At 36.8% G+C, this 23,403-nt stretch overlaps 1 protein-coding gene across 2 annotated transcripts in view; it reads left to right on the forward strand.

Annotated features, from left to right (window-relative positions):
• The window catches only part of LOC149174996 (methylthioribose-1-phosphate isomerase-like), a 232,996-nt gene extending 216,616 nt beyond the window's left edge, over window positions 1-16,380 (forward strand). For both annotated transcript variants that reach the window (XM_089419476.1, XM_089419477.1), the window contains 5 exons: window positions 14,045-14,187; window positions 14,283-14,388; window positions 15,315-15,453; window positions 15,632-15,900; window positions 16,048-16,380. In XM_089419476.1, the coding sequence (XP_089275602.1) occupies window positions 14,045-14,187; window positions 14,283-14,388; window positions 15,315-15,453; window positions 15,632-15,900; window positions 16,048-16,143 (753 nt within the window). In that variant the 3' untranslated portion in view covers window positions 16,144-16,380. The remainder of the gene's footprint in view (window positions 1-14,044; window positions 14,188-14,282; window positions 14,389-15,314; window positions 15,454-15,631; window positions 15,901-16,047) is intronic.
• Window positions 16,381-23,403: the final 7,023 nt, after the last annotated feature.

Here is a 23,403-nt window from a genome sequence, read left to right on the forward strand (position 1 = left end):
TTGATCTTCTTCAGGTCATATTCTCCACCTCTATCCTAAACTCTTGGAACTCTTCGAATACTTCATCTTTGGACTTCAAGAGATATATCCAAGTCTTTCTAAAATGATTATCAATAAATGCTACATAGTATTGATGACCACCAAGTGATTTTTCTAACATGGGTCCACAAACATCAAAGTGGATTAGGTCCAAGATTTCCTTGGATCTTGAGTCACTGCTAGGGAATGGCTTTTTCACATTTTTCTAAGGGCACACCCTTTACAAACTCCTTCATGTTCTTCCTTTAATTGAGGCATACCAATAACCATTTGACTTAAAGATGGCAATATTTTGTAATGGATATGACCATACCTTATGTGCCATAACTCACAAGGATTGATGTCTAAATGTACTAAAGCTTGAGGAGGAGGAGTTAGAAGTCTATACAACCTCCCCTCACGAATCCCAATAGTCCTTGCATTTTCTATACTAGATCCCTTTGCCCAAATAATTACTTTGCCATCAACAAATGCTACCCTATCTCCTTTATCTTCTAAACAAGAAATAGAAAGCAAATTCTTTTTCAAACCTGGAACATAGAGGATGTTGTTGAGATGAATGTTCCCACCGGATTCCAGCTCTATGGAGGTAGATCCAATCCCTTTGACCAAATAGCTATTTTTGTCTCCAAGTTCGACTTTGTGAGAAGAGCTTCCTTTAGATAGGGTATTGAGATGTCCACATTCACCTGTCATATGCCTTGAAGCTCCACTATCGATTACCCATGTGCTTTCATCTTCAAATGAACCTGTAAGTGCCGAGTAGATGTTGAGAAATCTAGGGCATCAATAGTTAGGTGATTTCTCTACTTATGATAATTACTTGTGATAGACTTTTGCTTCTTGATTATGATCTTCTCTTTCTTGTAATTATTATTGTGTTCTTTTCATCAAGACAATTACCATATCATGAATAAATAAAGAGACAAGAGACACAACATATCAATGTGGAAGAAGTCGAAGCCGGGATTAATTCAGCAAGGCTCCAAAAGTTGAAAAACTCAGCAAAGTCGGGAGTTTTTTGAAAAAGTCGGCAAAAAGTCGCCAAAATTTTAAAAAACAAAAAATTATTCATTTTTTTTAACATCTAGAGTATCCACAACATCAAATAAATGCATTTCCACATAAACATGTAAAGAAAGCTAATATATAATATGTTTATGAAGTCTAGTGCTACATCACATATCAAAATAGTGAATCAAGCCCTGAATTTTGAGTCCTGCCTGAGTCTCAACTCTCAAGAGTCAAAATATCAACAAAAAATATAATAAATGTATATCATGAGTCATCTAAAAGTCATCAAGTAATCAGTCACTGAGATCCTCTTCCCCTTTTACGGGAATAGGGAACGACTTTGCCTTTTCCTCTAGAGGAAGAAGGCCCTGCCCCTGGGGATACAAATGGACTCAATCGTCCTCTAGAAGCTGATGGAAGAGGTGGCCTCTGTCCTATGCTGTTGCTGCCCATCCTAGATGGTGTCACCTCCTCCTCATCATCCTCATCCAGCTCTGCCAGTGCCTCCTGACCCTGATGTTGCTCCTCCTCCTCTACCTCTGGCTCTCCCTCCCCTGCAACTGCTACATCCTCTAGATCCACACCTAACCAATCTGGGATCGAGTCCATGATCGGCCTCTCAGTGTCGACTCTCCATGAAGAGGTGGTATCAACATTGTCCAATGAGATGGCTTCCACGTCAGTAGGTTTCTGAAGCTGTCTCACCCACAATCAAATATTTTAGTAGACGTAGACCATGTCATTGAGGCGTTGGGACTCCAATCTGTATTAGGGTCATAGATTGTAAATTAGTACTTAGAAAATTTAAATATTAAAATTAATCAAATGAATTCAAAAAATTTAATTTGAAATCTTTTTACCTGTTGCACTTTTTGCTGTGTATTTTGTCAAATACACTCCAGTTGTGCTCACACCCAGAGGAACTGCATGTTTGGCTGAGCACTCGAATGGCAAACTTTTGGAGATGGGGTACTCTGGCACCATAGCTTGTCCACCAAGCATCTACAAGTTAAAAGAAAAATGAGAAACATAAAAAAAACATTGAAATTGTAAACTTGAAAGTTTGAAACAAACTGAAGCTTACCTGGCATTTTTGTCGTCCTATTCTTAATAGCCATGTTAAAACCAAATGTGCCACCTCCCATCCTATAGACCTCCATTTCTTTAGAAATATCTTCACATTCTTGCTCAAATAACACCATCCTCTCAACACAAGTGAAGAATCCATCCATCCATCAACTCGGCATCAAATCTGAAACCACAGGCGTAAGAAAATGCAGGGTTGAGGTAGATACCTGCAGCATGAATGGGGCGATGGAGGGTATTGTTCCATCATTGATCAATCACTCTCCATATGACTTGTTGTTTCTCTAACCCATCGTCTCCCTTATTTGCATATTATGCATGAATGGCTTCTTTGGCCCTATCCATGGCCTCATACAAGTAGCCCATTGCAGGCTTGTCTCCATCAACCAACCGAAGAACCCTTACCAAAGGTTCTGAAATGGCACACACCTCCTCTACTCCTGCCCAAAAGCTCTGATCATATGAAACTAGTCTGCATATGCCCTCTCCCTCTAGTTTGCGGCTAATAGATAAAGAACGCCAATCCGCTGAAAGAAACATGCTCTTCACATCCCACATAGAATTCAACAGAGACTGAAGAGATATGAAAGTAGTGGCAAATCGTGTAATGGCAGGACGCACCAACTCTTTGTTTTTGGTGTATTTTCTCATCAAGCTAAGCACAGATGCATGATTATATATAAATTTTGTTATGCTCTTGGATGATTCAACAATATCCCTCACAATAGGAATCTTACCTATATCCTCCAACATCAAGTCAATGCAATGAGCAGCACAAGGTGTCCAAAACAAGTTAGGATACCTCTCCATAAGCAACTTGCCAGCTGCAACATAATTTGCAGCGTTGTCCGTTATGACTTGGACAACATTGCTTGGGCCTACTTCCTGAATGAAGATGTCCAACAACTCACATAATGTACGTGCATCTTTAATGTGTGCAGATGCATCAACAGATTTCATAAACATTGTCCCCTTGGGACAACTAACCAAGAAGTTAAGAAGGGTCCTACCCTTCTGGTCAGTGCAACCATCCGACATGACTGTGCATGTAGTGTGTTCCCATGATGCCCTAAGCTCCGCCAATCTAGCAGTGTAATCGGTCTTTTCTTCTTGAAGAAGAGGCCCTCTCAATTCTGCAAAGGTGGGGGCTTTGTACCCCGAGCGAACGACAGCAATAGCATCAAACATAGGCTGGTAGAATGGGTTTGTCTTGGCAATGTTGAAAGGAACATCACTCCATAGAAGACACTTACTGACCAACTTGTCAGCTTCTGCCTTTTCCCTTTTTTCATTGCTGATTTGATCCTAGGTTGTGCACCAGCTGTGGTTCTAGGAACAAAAAAAGATGAGATAGATGAGGGGTTGGGACCTATGGGTGAGGAAGGTGATGCTGAAGAAGCACTGCCACTCTCAATTCCCCCCACTCTTGAGGCCCCTACAAGTTGGATTTTTAGTGCTGCCCTGGTGTCCTTTCCGTCCTCTTTATCCATCAATGATTGAATGGCCCGTCGGATGATTTTTGGAGTTGTATTTGTGCAAAGGTCAACATTTTGCCCCGAAATTTGCCCCAAATGGAATTTTAATCTGTTGATACCTCCTGACATATGCTTGCCACACAACTTGCAAGTCAAATACATTCTATTGATCCCCCCAGTTTCGGGTGTAGTATCAGGTTCACCAAATTCCCACATAGCGTCCAAAATCCTTGGCATTTTGTTTTAAACTTTGAACTTGAATTTAAACCTGGGCACAAAAAAACATTGAAACAAATTAAATTGCTTCAGCCTTCAACTCAGCAAAATATAATTTGTATTGCACTCAGAAACAAATTAGTAAATTACAAATTTACAATACATAGTAGCTATTTTGAAGTTTATTGAATATTCAAGTAGAATTGGACATTCATAAGGATGAACTTGCAGTTGAAAATGACGAGCAGTCTGAAGTTGAGATTCGAGAAAGAAAGTGTGCACAATGTGGACATTGAAGGCTGAGCAGTTATTAACTTATTACACTAAGGACTGCAGCTATCATCACATGAACACTGCCGTTATCAAGTCAATATATAGTCATTATAAGGTCACTGTTTTATCATTTATGATTATGTCACTGTTTCAAGTTAAGGTCATGTCAATATTTTGCAACTTGTTGTAACAATAGGACAGTCCTGTAGGTGATTTTCAAGGATGAATGTCATACAATAAAGGCTCATAACAAGGCTGCTACAGAGGCATCATCAAATCACCGTTGAGTTTATAACTTTATACTATGTATATGTCAGTGATAATCAATTGCAATTGTCCAACTGACAAGCTACAGCAAACACCATCACTTGTATTATCAAACAAAATGTGGACCACAAAAGTGCACATAAAAGAGGTTATGAGTTTCCAAGTATAGGCCATGTGCTTTACAACCTCTATTTACTTGAACAAGTGCAAGCAAATGCACGGGGAAGTAACTGATTTTCAATTTGGTCTTGGACTGATTTAAACTTTAAAGTGGTGAAAGAAACAGGTATCTCGCATTAATTAGAAACATACCTTAATAGAGTGGGCTCCTCTTAACGCTAATATCCTTCTCTTAACGCAATGGCAAACCCTTGTATCTCCACAGCGCCGAATGCCAAAATACACAGCGAAAAACAAGAAATTAACCTTTGCGAGCTTTTTATCCACGGGTTGGGAAGGGAGGCCGACTTTTTGGGTCGACTCCCGATTAAATCGGGAGTAATACGAAAAATCGTGATTTTTTCGTTTGCCAAAAAGTCGCCAAAAAATCATGCGATTTAATCGTTTTGCCCAAAAAACCGGAATTTTAGGAATAAATCGCGATTTTTTCGGGACTTTTTCCACACTACAGTATATAGGCTTGTCAGCCAGGGCCAAAACCTCTCACTCTTTGAGAGGAAAACCCAAACGAAATTCTTCTTGTAGATCTTCAATTGACAAACACCAAGACCATGACACAAACCCTTGACACTAGAGTCCTTCCAAGACTAGGTCACTAGCCTCCTCTCCAACATTGCTGTTCCTCTTCCCCTTCTCGGCTTCCTTGAGAATCTCGGTCTCTTCTTGTAGGTCTGTAATCCTACCACAAAAACCCTAGATTTCTTTCGCTTCCTTGAACAACCTCTTTAAGAGAGATATTTATTGCGCTTCTACTTGGCTCCTTCTAGCGAGGTCTTCTACCCAAACAAGATCACCTCAATTTAGCTGCAAACCTTTGACCTTCTCTTGACACCTTCGCACGTGGGAGGATATACTACTCTAAGACAATCCATAACGAACTTTGCTCTCCTTCTTTCGTGCTTTCACTAAGATAGAGGTTCTTTTTAGTATGTTTCTCGCACTTCTTTGTAGACTTGCTTGACCGAATTGCTTTTTACCAAATGAGGCCGAACACTTCTATATATACTTGTTTGCCCATGTCCTTTAGGCTGACATGAGCACTGCTATATATACTTGTTTTCCCATGCCCTTTAGGCTGACATGATCACCTGAGGAAGGTCAACATCATCTTCTAGAATAATCTCTTCGTTGTAGGTTGACTTGAAGAGGGCTAGTGACAAGGTCTTGGAGGATGACTTTACATAGACAAGTGTGACTTTGTACAATGTGTAACATGTCTTCATTTTATGACAATGACTCTTTAGACTTTTATGACTAGATGACAAAATTCCTAAGGGCTCTCAATGGGAGCATATACTAAAATAAAATCTCTTGCTCATGAAACCCATGATGCAAGCATTACAACAATTTTTATTTTTCTTCTTTACATGTCATTATGAAGACTGAACCTAGTTACATTTTTCAACACTCCCTCTTAACTAGGGAGGTATTCATAATGGTACTTGGTCATTCTCAATCTGAAGAATTTCTCATAAGAAGAATCAGATTGGTAACCCTTTTGTATAGCATCATATCGACCAACATTTTTATATAGCAAGGCCTTGACTAACAACTCTATCTATCCACAAGATCTGAGCTCAATGTTGTCAAACCAATGATTTATAGACACCCTCATCATTGTCTCTCTCATAACATACTTCACTTGGGTTCTCAGGGTGTGTTCCATGAGGACTATTCTTATATTAGACTTCCCAGACCTCAAAGAATATCGGTCCTCCATGACTCCTCTTTTCTTGGATGCCCTATCTCATCCTCAAAGAGTATCGGATGCCAAATGATTACCCAATCCTATATTATGTCTTCCCAAGTGAAGACAAGAATAATGTGTCTATCTCTCCCTCTAAATTAGGGGGGACATAACTATTCCAATAAAGGAATGTACTCATTCCTACAGAAGGAATATACCTAAGCTCCCTCTTGGCTTAGGAATTTCCAATTTTCTTCTGAGTAAGAAACTTGTTTCCAGGCTCCCTCTTAATTAGGGACCTACAATAGCTTCTTAGGTGGAGATGATGGAAAAACCAACTGCTAGAAGAACTCATTCCTTCAATGTCATAAATTTTCTTTGTCTCGGAGTTTTCATCTTTTGGGGACTTCTTCATAGGGCACAGACCATACATCACTTTCATCCATGATTCAGTCATGTCATCATTCTTCTCATCAGAAAGTGATCTATCAGTTTACTTCTAGCATTGCTTCAAGTTATGCTACCTTCATCATGCTTTCTTCTTCAGAAGGATCTTGTATCCTTCTACATGGTTCTTTCCTTTGGTAGCCTTGCATAAGCCTATCTAGATACTAGTTCATAAATAAGAAATGAACACTTGAATCATAATTACCTTTGTGATGGTCTTTCATAATGACATCTTCCTGTAGGCATTAGCATCCAGCGTACATGTCGACACATCTCCTAAAGACATGTGTTGTCAAGGGCCTCTATCTTTTGCAGACTTCCATCAGAGTCTTCATATCTTTCTAGGAGATATCATAATCAAATCTTCTTGGTCTTTCAGATGTTGACTGCCTTTACAATTGTTGCCTATTCCATGATCCCTTCCTTTCTTTCTTCACATATTTCATTTCCAGGAACTTCCAATTAGAGTTCCTTAATTGTAGTCAGTTACCTCATCTTCCATATGAAGACATATTATGTTGATTTCATCTAGTAAATATGTGATCTATGCATTCCTACATCCTGGGAGGAGATCCTTTCTCTAATCATGCTTCTCAAGATAGAACATTGATCCATGTTGTCTGCAACCATATGACTTCTATAATATCACCTGTGAGCATACATACCTCATCTTTCCTTTGGGTCATCCAAACTTCAACAACTTTCTCTAAATGAAGAAGCTTCATTCCATTGATATGCTTCCCTGTTATGTCATCATGCCATTATCCCATGAATTCCACAAGTTTGGAATTCTTGATGAAACACTTGTCTCTCCTCATGATCGGTGAACCTTACAATGAAGATTCCATCAGAGAATCTGGAGGATCTAGCATATCCTATTCTGCAGATGTTATGTATGATGAGCCTTGTCCTAGATGACTTCTTCCTTCTCCATAAGTATCTTTCAATGAGGTTTTCAAGAGCTATACCCTACATAGCTATAGATTTTTGTCCCAGACATTTTTCATGTTACCTATGTCATGAGCTCTTAATGCTTCTACCATGATGCCATTCTCTAATATGATGCATCCTATCTTATTTACAAAGCTTCCTATCTATAATTTACACAATAGAAGAATATTTTAAGGAGATCATCTTCAGTCATAATAGAGATCTCTCACTTCCTCCTTCTTAGGCTTCTTTATTTCAAGTTCTTCCACTTCTTTAGTAATATGGGCTTCTTCCTTATTTCTCTTGTTATTGTCCCTTTTAAGTTTAGGACAATCTCTTCTATAGTGCCCATATTCTTGACATCCATAGCACTGCACCTTAGCCATGTTCTTCCTTTTCTTTTGAGGACCAAATTTTCCAAACTTTCCCTTTCCTTTTGTCATAGCAGCATATGCTTGATTCTGCTCATTTGATCCCACATCAGTTTTTGCCTTTAGTCTGGTTTCTTTGATCTTGCATAATGACCATAGATCTTGGAACGGGGTGGCTTCTTTCTTTCCATAAATGCTTGAAGTGAAGTTGCCCCATTCCTCAGTAGTGCATTCAATACTACAGTGGTCATTTCTTTGTCAGACATTATTTCACCCAGATCTTGAAGTTGATCTCTTATTTCTGAAATCCTCATAAAATATGAGGCTATTCCTTCTTCCCTTGAGATCTTCAATTTGTAGAGTTCTTGTCTTAGAGAGATAACTTCTCCTGTAGTACTTACGGAAAACAACTCTACCAATTTGTCATATATTGCTTTTGAAGTGTCTAATTTTGATACATATGGGATAAGAGAGTCTTTGATGGATTCTATGAGAATCCTCTGGGCCCTCACTTCCCCTTTCATGTATTTAGCAAGTGCTTGAGTATCTTCTTTGGGAGGTTTGGTTATTGACCCCTTGAGTGATCTATGTCTTCATTCTCAATGAGGTTTAGGTCTGTTCTTTTCTTCCATGCAAGGAAATTTTAAGCCCCAACTAATTTGTTACTCTCCTTACAAAAAGACATTTTGATAGATTCAGATGAAGTCATATACTTACTTGAGTAGATGTTGCTTTCTTCCCTTGCTTCCTCCTTAATTTTGATAGTAGAAGATTATTCCTTGAAGTATTCTTTGATGAGAGAGAACTTGCTTTACAAACCCCTTTTTAAGATGATGAATGAGTGATGATCTCGGAAATGCTTCTAGGGTTTTGGTCTTTCTTTCTGCTTCCTCCTCGATGATGATTCCAAGACTCTTGCTGAAGTAGATTTATTCGATCTCTTGCTTGGTATTCTTTGTCTTGCTTTGATCCCTTTCTTGAACCTCGATCCTTATGTGTCTTCTTGATTAGATGCCCCTCCTTGATTCTAGCACCTTAGCTCTGATACCATGTTGAGAAATCTAGGGCATCAATAGTTAGGTGATTTCTCTACTTATGATAATTGCTTGTGATAGACTTTTGCTTCTTGATTATGATCTTCTCTTTCTTGTAGTTATTATTGTGTTCTTTTCATCAAGACAATTACCATATCATGAACAAATAAAGAGACAAGAGACACAGTATATAGGCTTGTCAGCCAGGGCCAAAACCTCTCACTCTTTGAGAGGAAAACCCAAATGAAATTCTTCTTATAGATCTTCAATTGACGAACACCAAGACCATGACACAGACCCTTGACACTAGAGTCCTCCCAAGACCAAGTCACTAGCCTCCTCTCCAACACTGCTCTTCCTCTTCCCCTTCTCGGCTTCCTTGAGAATCTCAGTCTCTTCTTGTAGGTCTGTAACCCTACCACAAAAACCCTAGATTTCTTTCGCTTCCTTGAATAGCCTCTTTAAGAGAGAGACTTATTGCACTTCTACTCGGCTTCTTCTAGCGAGGTCTTCTACCCAAACAAGATCACCTCAATGTAGCTGCAAACCTTCGACCTTCTCTTGATACCTTCAGATCTGCTACCTTCGCATGTGGGAGGATGTACTACTCCAAAACAATCCACAACGAACTTTGCTCTCCTTCTCTCTTGCTTTCGCTAAGATAGAGGTTCTTTCTAGTATGTTTCTCACACTTCTTTGTAAACTTGCTTGACCGAATTTCTTTTTATCAAATGAGGCCGAGCAATGCTATATATACTTGTTTACCCATGTCCTCTAGGCCGACATGATCACTTGAGGAAGGCTGACATCATCTTCTGGAATAATCTCTTCGTTGTAGGCTGACATCATCTTCTGGAATGATCTCTTCGTTGTAGGCCGACTTGAAGAGGGCTAGTGACAAGGTCTTGGAGGCTGACTTTACATAGACAAGTGTGACTCTTTACAATGTGTAACATGTCTTCATTTCATGACAATGAATCTTTAGACTTTTATGATTAGATGCCAAAATTCCTAAGGGCTCTCCATGGGAGCCTATACTAAAATAAAATCTCTTGCTCATGAAACCCATGATGCAAACATTACAATAATTTTTATTTTTCTTCTTTACATCTCTTACATTAGAATCACAATTACATGTCATTATGAAGACCGAACTTAGTTACACTTTTCAATAGTAGAGATTTCCATCCTTAAATTCCTTAGATAGATTAGAGATGAAGTTGGTGATGTATCCTTTGATGGATTCAAAGAGACTCCTTAGAGCCTTGAGACCTTCCTTCATGTACCTTGCCATTGAAAAGAGAGAGAAAAGATAGTTGCTTCAAAGATGTCTTCTAACAAGAGTGCCAACAAACTGTGATCTTCAAGCTTCCTTCCTTCACCTTAGCTCTGATACCATGTTGAGAAACCAAGTACTGGATAGATTAAAGCTTGATTTCTCTTTCTTGATAATTACTTGTGAATGTTAGTTGTCTTCTTATTAATTTATGTTCTCTTCATCAAGTAATTATATAAAACTTAAAATTATAAAGATCACAAAGAGACAAAAAACACCAGAAATTAGGCTCCAAGCCAAGGCAAAACCCCAAAAGGGGGAAAACCCAAAAATCCTTTTCTTATAGAATTAAATCAAATGAGATATCCAAGACCCAAGACCAAGACCAAGACCAAGACTGCCACAAGGATCCAAGTCAACCCTCTTCCAAATATCCTCCAACCAAGTGAAAGTCAACAAAAGTCAATGCTAGTCTAAATCTCTAAAATCTGATCAAATCACAGAAAATTTTGGTCCTGCAATCGAGGCTGAATTTCGGCCCTGTGGTAGCCTCAGAAAATTGCAGAAAATTCACACATGTAAGCAGAAATAGGGTAGAAAACTCGTCTTCTCTCTCTCCTTTTACGTTGGCTGTCCTTTTCTTCTTGTTTGGCACAAAAATTAATGTGATGTGTGTATAAATGTATGATCTCCCAAGAGGTCAAATTGTCTTGTATTCATAGCTGTCCAGGAGGGTCGAATGGCTGCCACATATGTTGACTTGTCCAAGGAGGGCCAACTTGGCCTTGTGCTGACTCTTTGACTCAAAATAAAAATCATTTTTCTTTTCTTTACAAAAAGTCCAAATGGGACTTGACTCAATTACATTTCTTTAGACTCATAATAAATTCTTTTTGACTCAATTGACTCTATAAGCATGAAGAACATGCTTTGACCAAATAATAATAATAATAATAATAAATATAATAAATATGTCAATGATAAAAAGTTATATTTTATTAATTTATGAAAACCAACACTAGTTACATTTTTCAACAATTAGCATATTAAAGTCTCCTGCTCACTGTTCTGCATTTTGTCATCCAGGGTATCAGTGTTTTTCATGATTTAAAATATTGCTTTGGTATTTGAAATAATACTTTCTTATGCTCCTAGAGTGTCTATGGTTTAAATGTGCTATGGTGGTGATAAGTCTCTCTCTTTGTGACGTTTCCTTTGGACTGATTCTAAATCTAAATATAACCGAAGATGCAAACAGAAACTAAATGCTCTAATACATGATGCTATTTAATATTTATCACTGTCTGAAGCTCATACATCACTGGTTATTTTCTAATTTTCATCACTGGTTATTTTCTGAGTTTCTGAGTTTCATGCAATTTATATCATAAAGAAGGCATACTTTCCAATCTTGCATTTCTCGTCTTCAAAAGAGTAAAGACTTTGTAAAACAAACAGGTTGCAACAAGGGACTTCTTTACGATACCACTGATTCCTCTCACATTGCACATCTATTTGTGCAATCCACCTATTGGTCAGCCTCTTATTTACAGGAGGGGATTGTTTATTCTGGAGCTACTGCACATATGGCTCAGTATTGACACCGCCTGTCCGACTATCCACAACAGCGCAATGCAAAGAAAGTAATCATTTGTAAGGCTCTGAATCATTTAACCAGAAATGTAAGGCTTTAAAACATAATATGTGTTTTCTTCAAATCTGTTTGCAGCTTAAATGACTTATCCAACATTCATATAACTGAATTACTCAGTTTGGTATGGAGTACCTACCTGTATTCCGGCGGTCGATGATGCCTCAAACTGCTCCCGCTTCCCGCTTCTGTTACCAAAAGACTGAAACCACCCAGCCAAACTGAGCATAAACTCGATACTCAGTCCAGTAAGCTTCTCAATTGAAGCAGACTGTTCCCCCGTGCCCAGAAACCTCAGAACAAGCAAGGCTCAATTGTTCCTGATGATAAACTGTGTACAAATTTTCCTCCTGTTTCTCCCCCCATCTTCAGCTTCGACCTCTCCTTATGTACTGTTCCTTGGCGGTGGTCGCTCTCTCCACCAGCGAGCCCACCGCTTCCTTTCTCAGCGACACCTCTTGAATGTAACGTGAGTCTTATCTTTCTTTTAAAGATATATTGACATGTGTGTTTTTGTCCTGATTAAAGATTTTATTTGTTTAATTAAAATGTCTTAAGTTCATACATAGGAACTTTATTTTGGTTTAATTTATCCTTTTAATAATTTATTAATATACTTTATTAAAATTCTGGGATAGATAATTATATAACCTTTTTTTAAGAATTCACTTAATTTTTACATCTATTTCTTTTATAACCCTTTTACTTTATACTTTTTAACTTAATATCATTGGTAATTGCTCATTAATCATGATGCATTAAGTAATATGTGTGCTGATGGGTGAATGCGACTACAGAATTTGAAGGAGTGTCAAGATATTTAATATTTTTAGTTAATTTAGAATATAGTTACTAGTGCGGTGCATGCGATACATGCATATGTAGCTATCATATGCATGCATCGTATGCATGCTAATATTCTTGTGCTCTCTATATTAATGATGGGTCATTACATCATTGGTGATGGATTGACTTTACCAGTTTCAGGATGTGGGGATGTCATCATTAACACCGCCTTGTTTGGAGAAGACCTGCATGTTTCTGGAGTTGGACCCAATCTTCTCTCTATTTACCACATTACTCACTTCAACATCATCACTCGTCATATACACCAAAATATGCATAAAGGAACCTAATTAAATAAGAAAATGTGTAAGCTTCAATGCTTGAATATTTTATTTAATATTATAGGAAAGTTCCAAAAAAACTGTGTATAGATTCCAGAGTCCAAACTCCAAACGCCATGGATGATGGAAGCATGAATAAATCTTGAAAAACGTTTTTGAAGTCAAATAACAAGTTTGGCATGCCCTTCAGTAAAACCAATTCAATCTGCCTTGTATGTAACAGTATTTCTCTGTTACTCACTTCTCGGGAAGACATGGAAATCTTCAATGTAAACAGCTAGTTGCTCTGTTCTTCCAATCCACTAATCCTTATGCCAATTTATGACAACAAATGTAGGGTCAAATTCACATACCTCGCGAGCTGAAGAATAGAAGTATGACTTGGACTAGGGAAATACTTGGAAAAGAAGTTTAGAAAAACTTGGAAATTCACAAAATAATTGAGAAATTAATTTTCATCGTAGTTCTTCTTCATACATATCAAAATAAACATAAAGAAATGTAAAATTAGTTAAAAATATACAAAATCTCACATATATTTAAACGTTTGAATAGCTTATTTAATATTATAGGGAAGTTCCAAAACAACTTTTTTCTTTTCTGATGAGGGAAAATTCGGGCAGATCAACCCGAAGGGATCACATCTTGCTGGTCAAACTAGCAGGGTCTAACCCCAAGGGCATTGAGGAGAATTGATCCCATGACCTCCCAATCTGTGAGGTACTTAGCAATGGGAAATCGACCAATTGATCTAACCCTTGGAGCTGGAAGTTCCAAAACAACTGTATGTACAGATTCCAGAGTTCGGATTCTGAACACCTTGGATGATGGACCATGGCTTTAATAAATCATGGAAAATGTCTCTAGATTCTAATAAAGTATGGCATGTCCCTCATCAAAACCAATATTATCTGCCTCCGTTGCTTCTCAGGTTGCCCTACTAAATGGCATTCACAATTTTCTTTTTCCAGGCATATATTGAAGCTGCTGAAGTTATGCTGATGGCTGATATTAATGACAATAAAGCAATTGGTTCAAATGGGGCGAAGTTTATTCTAAGTCAAAACCAGAAGCGTCACAATCTTCATGTCTTGACTCATTGCAACACGGGAAGGTGGTGAAACTTCTGAAATATCCTTGATGCATATATTTCCTTATTCTCTTTATATGATGATCATCCAAATTGCTAATATTCTAGTGTATGGGCAGCCTTGCAACAGCTGGATATGGTACTGCTCTTGGTGTCATTCGTGCCTTACACTCAGAGGGATTGCTGGAAACTGCTTTTTGCACAGAAACTCGACCATATAACCAGGTTACAATGAATGACTTGGAAGAGTACAATAAATCTCCATAGTATCTTTGCTTCTGATTTTATTGAAGTTTTTCGTTAAATTATCTTTAAAGAATATTTCTGCTTTATTATATATCTTTGATAAGAGACATCTAATAACCCCTGAAAAAATTACATACAAAAGCTCAACTTGATCTTAGTTGCTAAATTGCTAAGGTATTTGCTTTTGATTTCAGTGAAGGTTTTCATTAAATAACCTTAAAGAATAATTCCTCATTACTACAAATCTTTGAAAATAGACATTAACAACCCCTGAAAAAATTACCTACACAAAGCTCAAGTTGATCTTAGTTTCTAAATGGTTATAGTTGTTTTCATGCCACTGCCATAGCTAACGTTAATGTTTGAAGTGGTTTTAGTTAATGGATGGTTTATAACTGTTGTTAATCTATATGCCTATTTAAGTGTGTAAAGTGTTTCAAGCTGGTGTGTTGCCGGATGTTTGTTGCACTTCTGGTTTTCATTTATCATTTCATTAAGAGGCCTTCATAGATATCTGCAAGAGCACTCTCAGGGTTCACAATTTTACTTATGTTTGGTAAAATTGGTTAGGGGACAATGGATTGCTGTAGAATGCAACAGTAAGGTGTGTTTTGGAATTCCAATTGTCTTATTTTGGAGCTTTTAAAATATTTTCTGGTTGTGAATATCTCACAAACATGGAGATATTCCTAACATAGTGAAATATGCTTTACAACTTTGAATGCATCATGAAATGGAAACAAAATTTACATTCAGAATTTACATTCTTAGGTGTTATTTATACTATATTTAACTACTGATATTTATGATGGGATTTTCTGCCAAGAAAAATCCTAGTTGAACATTGGTCTTGGAATATATTGTGTGTCAGCAATATTACATTGGTTTTATTGTATTCCCTGCAGGGGTCGAGGCTTACTGCATATGAACTGATCCATGAACATATACCAGCAGTGCTCGTAGCAGATTCTGCAGCTGCTGCATTGCAAAAATCAGGTCGTGTAGATGCAATAGTTGTTGGGGCAGACAGAATTGCTGAAAATGGTATGCTAGTAGAAATGTTGATATAATATTGTTGTCTCTTCTTGTGGGATAATTTTAGTTGAATCCTTTGACCTGGATCAGATTAAGATGTCCAGTAGAGTATCGTCCAGCTGAATTCAAATGGCAAATACCTATTCCCCTATTAAGATATGCTAACTTAACACCATATTATGAATAGGTGATACGGCAAACAAGATAGGAACATATAATCTGGCAATATCAGCTTTCCACCATGGTATACCGTTTTATGTAGCTGCTCCTTTGACCTCAGTTGATCTGTCTCTTTCCTCTGGTGAGCAAATAATAATTGAGGAGAGGTCACCAAAGGAATTAACTCATGCGCTTGGAGGCCAAGGGCAGCAGGTAGCTCCATCTGGGATCTCTGTTTGGAACCCTGCATTTGATGTCACTCCTGCAAATCTTATTACAGCCATTATTACTGAAAAGGTGAGTTGTTCTGCCTACCCCTCATGGTGGAAACCATGTAATGTTCCTCCTAATCTGAAATTTTGCGGCGTATCTAGATTTAGTTTTCTCCTGTTGATGCATTACAAGATTGCAACAATTTAATATCAAAATTGTAATTTTCACCAGGGTGTCATTACAAAGAAGGATTCAAGCAGTACTTTCGACATAAAGGGATTTGTAGAGAGTTTTAGAGTACCTCTTACAACGGAAACAAACATATGACGGCTGATTAATCTAAGGATTTCAAGAACCTTAAACTCATTTTCAAAGAGAAGGAATGTATCAGAGACTCTACAATTGTTTTCTCTAACTTGTCAGTCATAAGTAGCAATATTGAGAAGCATTACTCTTCTTACAATTGAGAATGTTATGTGAAATTTGCAGTGCATTTTGTAGAATGCAAATCATTCTAGTATTCTGAAATCTTATAATATAATGTTAAAGAGGTTATTCAAGATTTTTTGGCGTGGAAGGACTGAATGAAATATGGTTTATACATATCTTCATGAGACAATTACCTAAATTTTTCTTTTCGTAACAGTATCTGTTATTTTTTATTGATGTACCTTCTCTCTTTCACATTTGAGGTCCAACTTCTAACTCTACATATTTTGTGATCTTGTTCACTAGATCTAGAGGGTTGCTTATTGGAATTTAATGACAAGTTCCATGATCAATTCAATAGATCCACACTAGAAAAAGAGAGAGAGACATCAAGAATATATGGTGGATGTTAAAAAATACCCTAAAGAATGCACTGTATCATCAAGTCATTCAATACCTTGTAGTATGCATTATATCATCAAATCATATTACATCTCATATGGATGACTCAAGAATTCAAGAGGTAGGAATATTCAACACCTCAAAATGGGAGAACTCCAATTTGATATGATACAAATGACCAAATGATTCCTTCATGAGGTTGTTGATGAGTCTACTTAAGCTCCTCAAACTTCTCAAAATCTCCTGTTCTTGTCACAATCGTTCTCCATATGCTTAGATTGCCACAATAGTAACAATGTTTCTTCTCATATGTTACTTTGCTACTTGTCGTTGTCACGATATTTGTGATCTCTACTATAACTTCAATCCATTATTACATCCTTGGCTTCAATCTCTCTTTGCCCTTGCCTTTAGTGAAGCTAGGCTATTGCACAAAAAGAATCGAAAGTGAAGTCCTTTCCTCCTTTCTTTGAAACCCTAATCTGTTGGAATCTAGATTCAAAGACATCATTGGTATTCTAAAACTCACAAGAATCTACACTATATATTGTGTGTCCTCCTTTTGGAATTTTCTGACACATTCTCATAGCTTTAGCGGGAATCCATTCACATGGGCTAGGTAATTTTCAATGTTGTCAAATGAAAGGGGGCCAGGAGTGGGCAAGTTTTTTCAAACAAATACATGGTTTTCGTTGACTTCATCAAATAGATCTTTCAGCTTCGTCATACTTCATGTGGACAATCTATCCTAACAATTTGAAAACAAAGCTCCCTTAAGAGGTTGGTGTTCATCAAACGTATGACCTCATCCTTCCTACATTAAAACTTGAACTTTGCATGTTCATCAGTAGGTTCAAGTACAACAACCCACAATGCACTACAACAAGCCTTTGCTGCTTAGTGAAATCTCCAAATCTTGAGCGGAGATGCCATAGTTGTGCCTATTGAATGTTACCAACTTTTTGAACCCATACTAGATTCCAAAAGATGAAACTCAAAAATCTAAGTTTAGCAATTCTTAATACCACTATAAGCAACCTGTTGATTCTAAAAATTTGAGCCCAACAGAAAAAATGACACCAAAAGTAGATTTTGTAAGCCAAGGTTATGCTCTATGGAAGACTTGGGGTAGGAAGTTTGACTAAAGTTTAACCACAATATTTCCATACGTATGAGGATGTACTAGCAAAAGTGCAAGACAATGACCTTAATTTTTCACAAAGCATAGTGTGCCAAAAAGGGTACTATTATGAGAATTGTGACAATAATATGAAATACTTCAACTCAGTAATAATAAGAGCAAAATGCACTTCCAAACACTAAAATTTACACTATAATTTCTTCATATATATAAACCCCTAAATTTTCGCCTTGCAAACTTGGAGGGTTAAAGACCAACACATTTAATCCAGTTGGAGGATTAGAGATAGGAGCAAACACTGGTTGGTGATTAGTTCCTAGGGAGACTAGTAGGATTGATTCAATGGTTCAAACACATTTTTTTACATAGATTGGAAAGAGTTACTATTTTTAGCAGGTTCCCTTTTATGTAGGAGACAACTCCAACCATGCTATAGCGATACCAATTTCTTATGAACTCAAATATTCCAATGAAGCTTTTCCACATGACAGGCACAACACTTTCTATTTTTAGCAGGTTTCACCCAAAGACTCACATGTCAAAGATAATGATAGATTTTGAATCCTTGTGAGATTATGAGTCTAATAAACTACTTATAGATGTCTTGCAAGCATTTTCTATTTTTAGTAGTACTTGCATGTCAATTATGATCACAAATTCAGATTCCTTACTGGAAGACGAATCTAATGAGTATGATTTCATGAGGTTTCAAGGATATTCCATTTTTAGTTCTAAGTCCGATGGTGGTGATTTCATTTGGCTCCGAGGACTTTATATTTTTAAGCAGTCTTGGCATGATAGTGCTAAAAACATATCAGGGTTTCCCACTAGATTTTGAGACTAATGAATATGATATTGTGGGAATGCAATGAAATTTCTATTTTCAAGAGTGCCTATTTTTTGGTGTGTTATATATGGTAGGGTCCCCATATCTATTCCAGGCATTCCATACCTTTTCCTATTTTTTTAAGGGGATTCCTATTTTTGCTTTGTCTATTTTAGCAGTATGAGGGGTTGACATGTGACAACAATTATGAGTCGACAAGTGACAAAAAATTAGACGAATCATCAATAAGGTGGCAAAGGATGAATTGACATGGAAATTAAACAATTTTATTTTTCTCTCCTATTTTTCCTCTCTCCTTGTGTCTTTTCCTTTCCTAATTCATATTCTATTTTCCTTGCTCTTTATTTCTTGTTTTCCCTCCCATCTTTCCTTTCATTTGTCCCCCTAAATTGTCTCCCTTTTTCTTTCATTTTTTCTCTAGTTTTTTCTCTCTTTTTTTTTCCCTCCACGAAAAAGGAAACTAATTCGACCTTTTAAAATTAGCCAGGTCGAATTATCTAAAGATAAGAGAATTAAGCTAAGTCGAAATTCCCAAAAATGTTTTAAGGGAGAAAATATGCCAAATCAAAACAATTAAGGAAAAATCACTCAAGTTGAATTGGCTAAATTAATCCTATAGTTATTTTTTTGTCTCATGCCAACTCAAATTACTTCAATTCAACTCAATCACATGTTAGTGAACTAGATTTTCTTCTTCAGTCAAAGCTCAGTGAATTCAACCATGTGCAGTAATGGCTAATAATGGAGAATTCAACTTATCGCTCTCTTAGGCATGAATTAAAGGAAGAAAAATCAATACATACAAGTGGAAAGCCAACCTTCCAATTCAAATTGTCTTGAGCAAGAGCAAGCAATCATACTTTCTTCTCTCCATTATTCTTCCCTCTCTATTCTATCTCTTATTACTTTGTGTATTGATATCATTGTATTAATTTCCTATCACAGTGATCTTAGTGTAGCCAACTTTTTGGTTCTCACTAAATAAAATTCAGTTTTGATCCAGTCACTCAAGTTTGTTTGATTCAATGTTATCTTGTGCAAATTATAAAGAGTGTTTAGCTTTTTATTTGAGAAATTAGCCACTTAGGTATGCTTTATTCTTACATTATTTTTCCATATAAAAGGTTGATTTGTGAAGGACCATTCCACACTTTAAACTTAAGTATTTCTACACACTAGTTTGGCCACTAATTTGCTAGTGAAACAACCACTATATTGGTTTTTTTTAGTGTTTATTTGCATATTTATAGGTTAGAACAATAAGTACAAATACTATGGACACTCCCTTGAGGTTGGCACACACCAATGCAAACAGAGAAGAGGATTTATTAGTGACACTTAGGGAAGATTTTCCTATATGTTCCTTGTTTATTACTATTGAATTTTTAAGTTTATATCAGTTCATAGGGTGTAAAATTTAGTGCTAACAGTACATAAGCAAATTGCTATGCAAAATCTCTTTGAAAAAACTATAGCCAATATTGAAAATTGTCTCCTTTTGCAACACCTTTCATGATGCAATTTAAAAAACCAAAAACAACCAAACCTTATGGGAAAAATGATCCCAAGGAGCACAATAAGTAATCTCTAGTGTTCACATGGTGCAAAGCTTCCCAACAATGCCTTAATGCAACTATGACCAAGATATGGTGGAGTTCAACCCTGAAGTGTTAATGGCATAATGGAATTTAATGACAATTTCATGATCAACTTAGTAACTTCACATTTGCAAGAGATAGAGAGACACCATGAGTAAATGGTGAGTATTGAAAACTAAATAAAGAATGCACTATATCATCAAACCATATTACATCCCATATGGATAAACCTCAAAAGCTTGAGAAGTAGGAATACCCACCACACTTAATAGGGGAGAACTCCTATTTGATACAATACAAATGGCCAAAGAACTTGTCTATTAGAACTACCTCTCTTGAATTAGGCCACCAAAGTAAGCTCAAAGCCCATTCAAGTTCACGAAGCACACATTATTTTGATCGGAATACGCCTCATTTCCTTAGTCACACATTGGCTAACACTCAACAAGTTATGATTTAATCCATCAACATACATACATTACCAACTTTAACCTTTTCTTTTAGAAAAACATAACCTTTACCCTTAATGGCAGCAGGTGAGTCATTTCCAAAAGTGACATTCTTTTCTTTCTCTAAAGCATTGTATGAAATAGGTTTATCTTTATCACTTGTCATGTGTTTTGAGCATCTGCTACCAATGTACCATTGATTTTCTTTTCCTTCTACAAATAATGCTATGCCACAGATTTCATATTGTAACTCCTTCCTTTTCCATACCTTAGAATTTGTTGATATTTGCTCTTTTTGAGATGTTCGTTGTAATTTTCTCCCGCATTCAGATTCTTCATGTCCAAAGTTATTGCAAAATGAGCATTAAATTTCATATTTAAGAGGTGAGAAGTTATTATAAGTGTTCTTATTAACTCCTATCTCATTCCTTTGTTTTCTTGCTTCTCTAGTCATGATCGTTTTGTATGCAACACATTGAGCAACCTTATGACCAAAATTCTGGCATGAGAAACATTGTCCATTAAAGAAGAAATTTTTGTGATCATAGAATCTTCTGGTGTTATTTACCTTTTGGCTAGTGCTTCTATTGTTGTCCATCCTTGGATTAGAGTGAACATGATTTACCTGTGGAACCTTTATTCTTTTGCTGAGGATTGAAGCTTTGTTGACTAGTTTTTGCTGCATTTAGATAGTTTCTAGTGGTGGCTGAAAACTTTTCTATTTGACAGCGCCGTACCTTGATAATTTCATCTAAGGTTTCAGATCCTTTAGCAAATCCAAGATCCAGAGTTTTTATTTTCTCAAGTTCCTTTCTTAGACTTACTAATTCACATTCTAACTTCTCATTATGCTTTTCCTTTTCTATGAGTTGATGCTTCAATGCATCTATGGCTACTTTGTTTTCTTCCAAACAAATTTTGAGTTCAGTAATTTCTTCAGAGAAATATTTTTCCTCTAAAGCATCCACAAATTTATCATTAGACTCATTAGTATTCCATGAGTAATATAAGAACTTGATCAAATTCTCCTTCTTCACTATTTGACAAGCCATCACTATCTTCATGAGTATAATAACTTCTTCTACTGTCAAATTGTCTCCTATTACCTTTTGCAGTATCCTTCCCTTTGTCATGGTTGTCTTTATGAGGACATTTAGCAGCATAATGACCAACTCTACCACAAGCAAAAAATTTGAAGGGAAGCTTACCTCTAAACCTTCTGGTGCCCAGTTGAAGTTTCTTTACAAAGTTCACCTCATCTTCTTCTGATATATATCTTGATTCCTTGTGTTCTTCCTTTTCTTTTCCTTTTGCAGATGCTTTAAATGTGACTTCTCTGACTTCTGAGGGACCTCCTTTCCTCATTTCAAAAGCAGTCAGGATCCTGTGAAGTTGAACAACAGTAAGAGTTTGTAGATCCTGCTTCTCTTCAATGGCAGACACTTTTGACTCGAATTTAGGAGTTAGAGATCTTAATATTTTCTCTACTAAAGTGGTGTCCTTTATTTCTTCACCCAAATTTTTCATGCGATTTACAATCTCATCTATACATAGAAAGAAACTAGCAATACTTTCATCATTATGCATTCTGAGAGTTTCATATTGAATTTTGAGAGTTTGGAGTTTATCACTTTTTACCTTGTTATCGCCTTCATAGCTTTGAATGGTTCTTTCCCATATTTATTTGTGTTTAACTGCATAACTTTGACAAATTTTGATTCTATCGGACTTCCCAATAATGCATTGACAGCTTTGGCATTGATTTCATACATCTTATTTTATGTTGCATCTGTGGAACTGCGGCTGGATATTGGTAACCTCCTTCCACAATTGCTCGAACATATGCTCCAAGGGGCTGAAGATAGGATCTGGTTCTTATCTTCCAATATATTAAATTATTTCTGTTGAAGAGTGGTGGTCTGATAGATGTTGTTCCATCTTGATTGCTCATCTTGGGAGATCTTCCTTCAAGCGATCAAGATTCTTTTGAAGGACATGCTCTGATACCAATTAATGGGAAAAATGCTCAGAGGAGGGGGTGAATCAGTATTTTAAAAACTCACAATAATAATTTTCTTTTCTGAAATATGTATGCGACTTTACTGAACCCAACTCGCATATGTACACGACTGGTGTAAAAGAAACTAGTGTATGCTTAGTAAACTTGTAAAATAGCTAATTGTTTATCTATTAAACTTAAACCGGAATGTAAGAGATTTATCAGGCATTTGATAAGTAGTAAGTAGGTACAGTAAGAAAAAAATAAAGTATCACACATAAGAAACACACATGAACACTATCATTTAAGGTGGACACCCAATGTGGGAGAAAACCACCGTTGTTGTTGTGTCATTCTTCAAACTTATTAATATCAAAAACTTCTTACATTCTTGTACTGGTGCAGACTCATACCAGTACGCAGGCACCCACCTGCTGAAGCCTACAACCTTAACTCGTTCTCCAGCTCCTACTAGAAGGGAGCTCCAACCCCCTGATCTGATTACTATCCACTACTGGCAGGAAGCTTCAACTTCCTCACTGAAGGCTCCAACCCTCAGCAACATCCGTGGACCACGTTTCACAAATTTTCACACTAGATCCACCTGCTTTAATACATCACAACTTGTAGATCAACTGAAGCAAACACCAACTTAATTCAAATAGAACAATGAGATCACTGTAACCAGAACACAGAACTGAACTTAGAATACTTCATCAATA

This window comes from Pinus tabuliformis, chromosome 4_1, assembly GCF_031772625.1.
Source record: "Pinus tabuliformis cultivar Carrire ecotype Pingquan chromosome 4_1, CPIR1, whole genome shotgun sequence".
Classification (NCBI taxonomy): Eukaryota; Viridiplantae; Streptophyta; class Pinopsida; order Pinales; family Pinaceae; genus Pinus; species Pinus tabuliformis.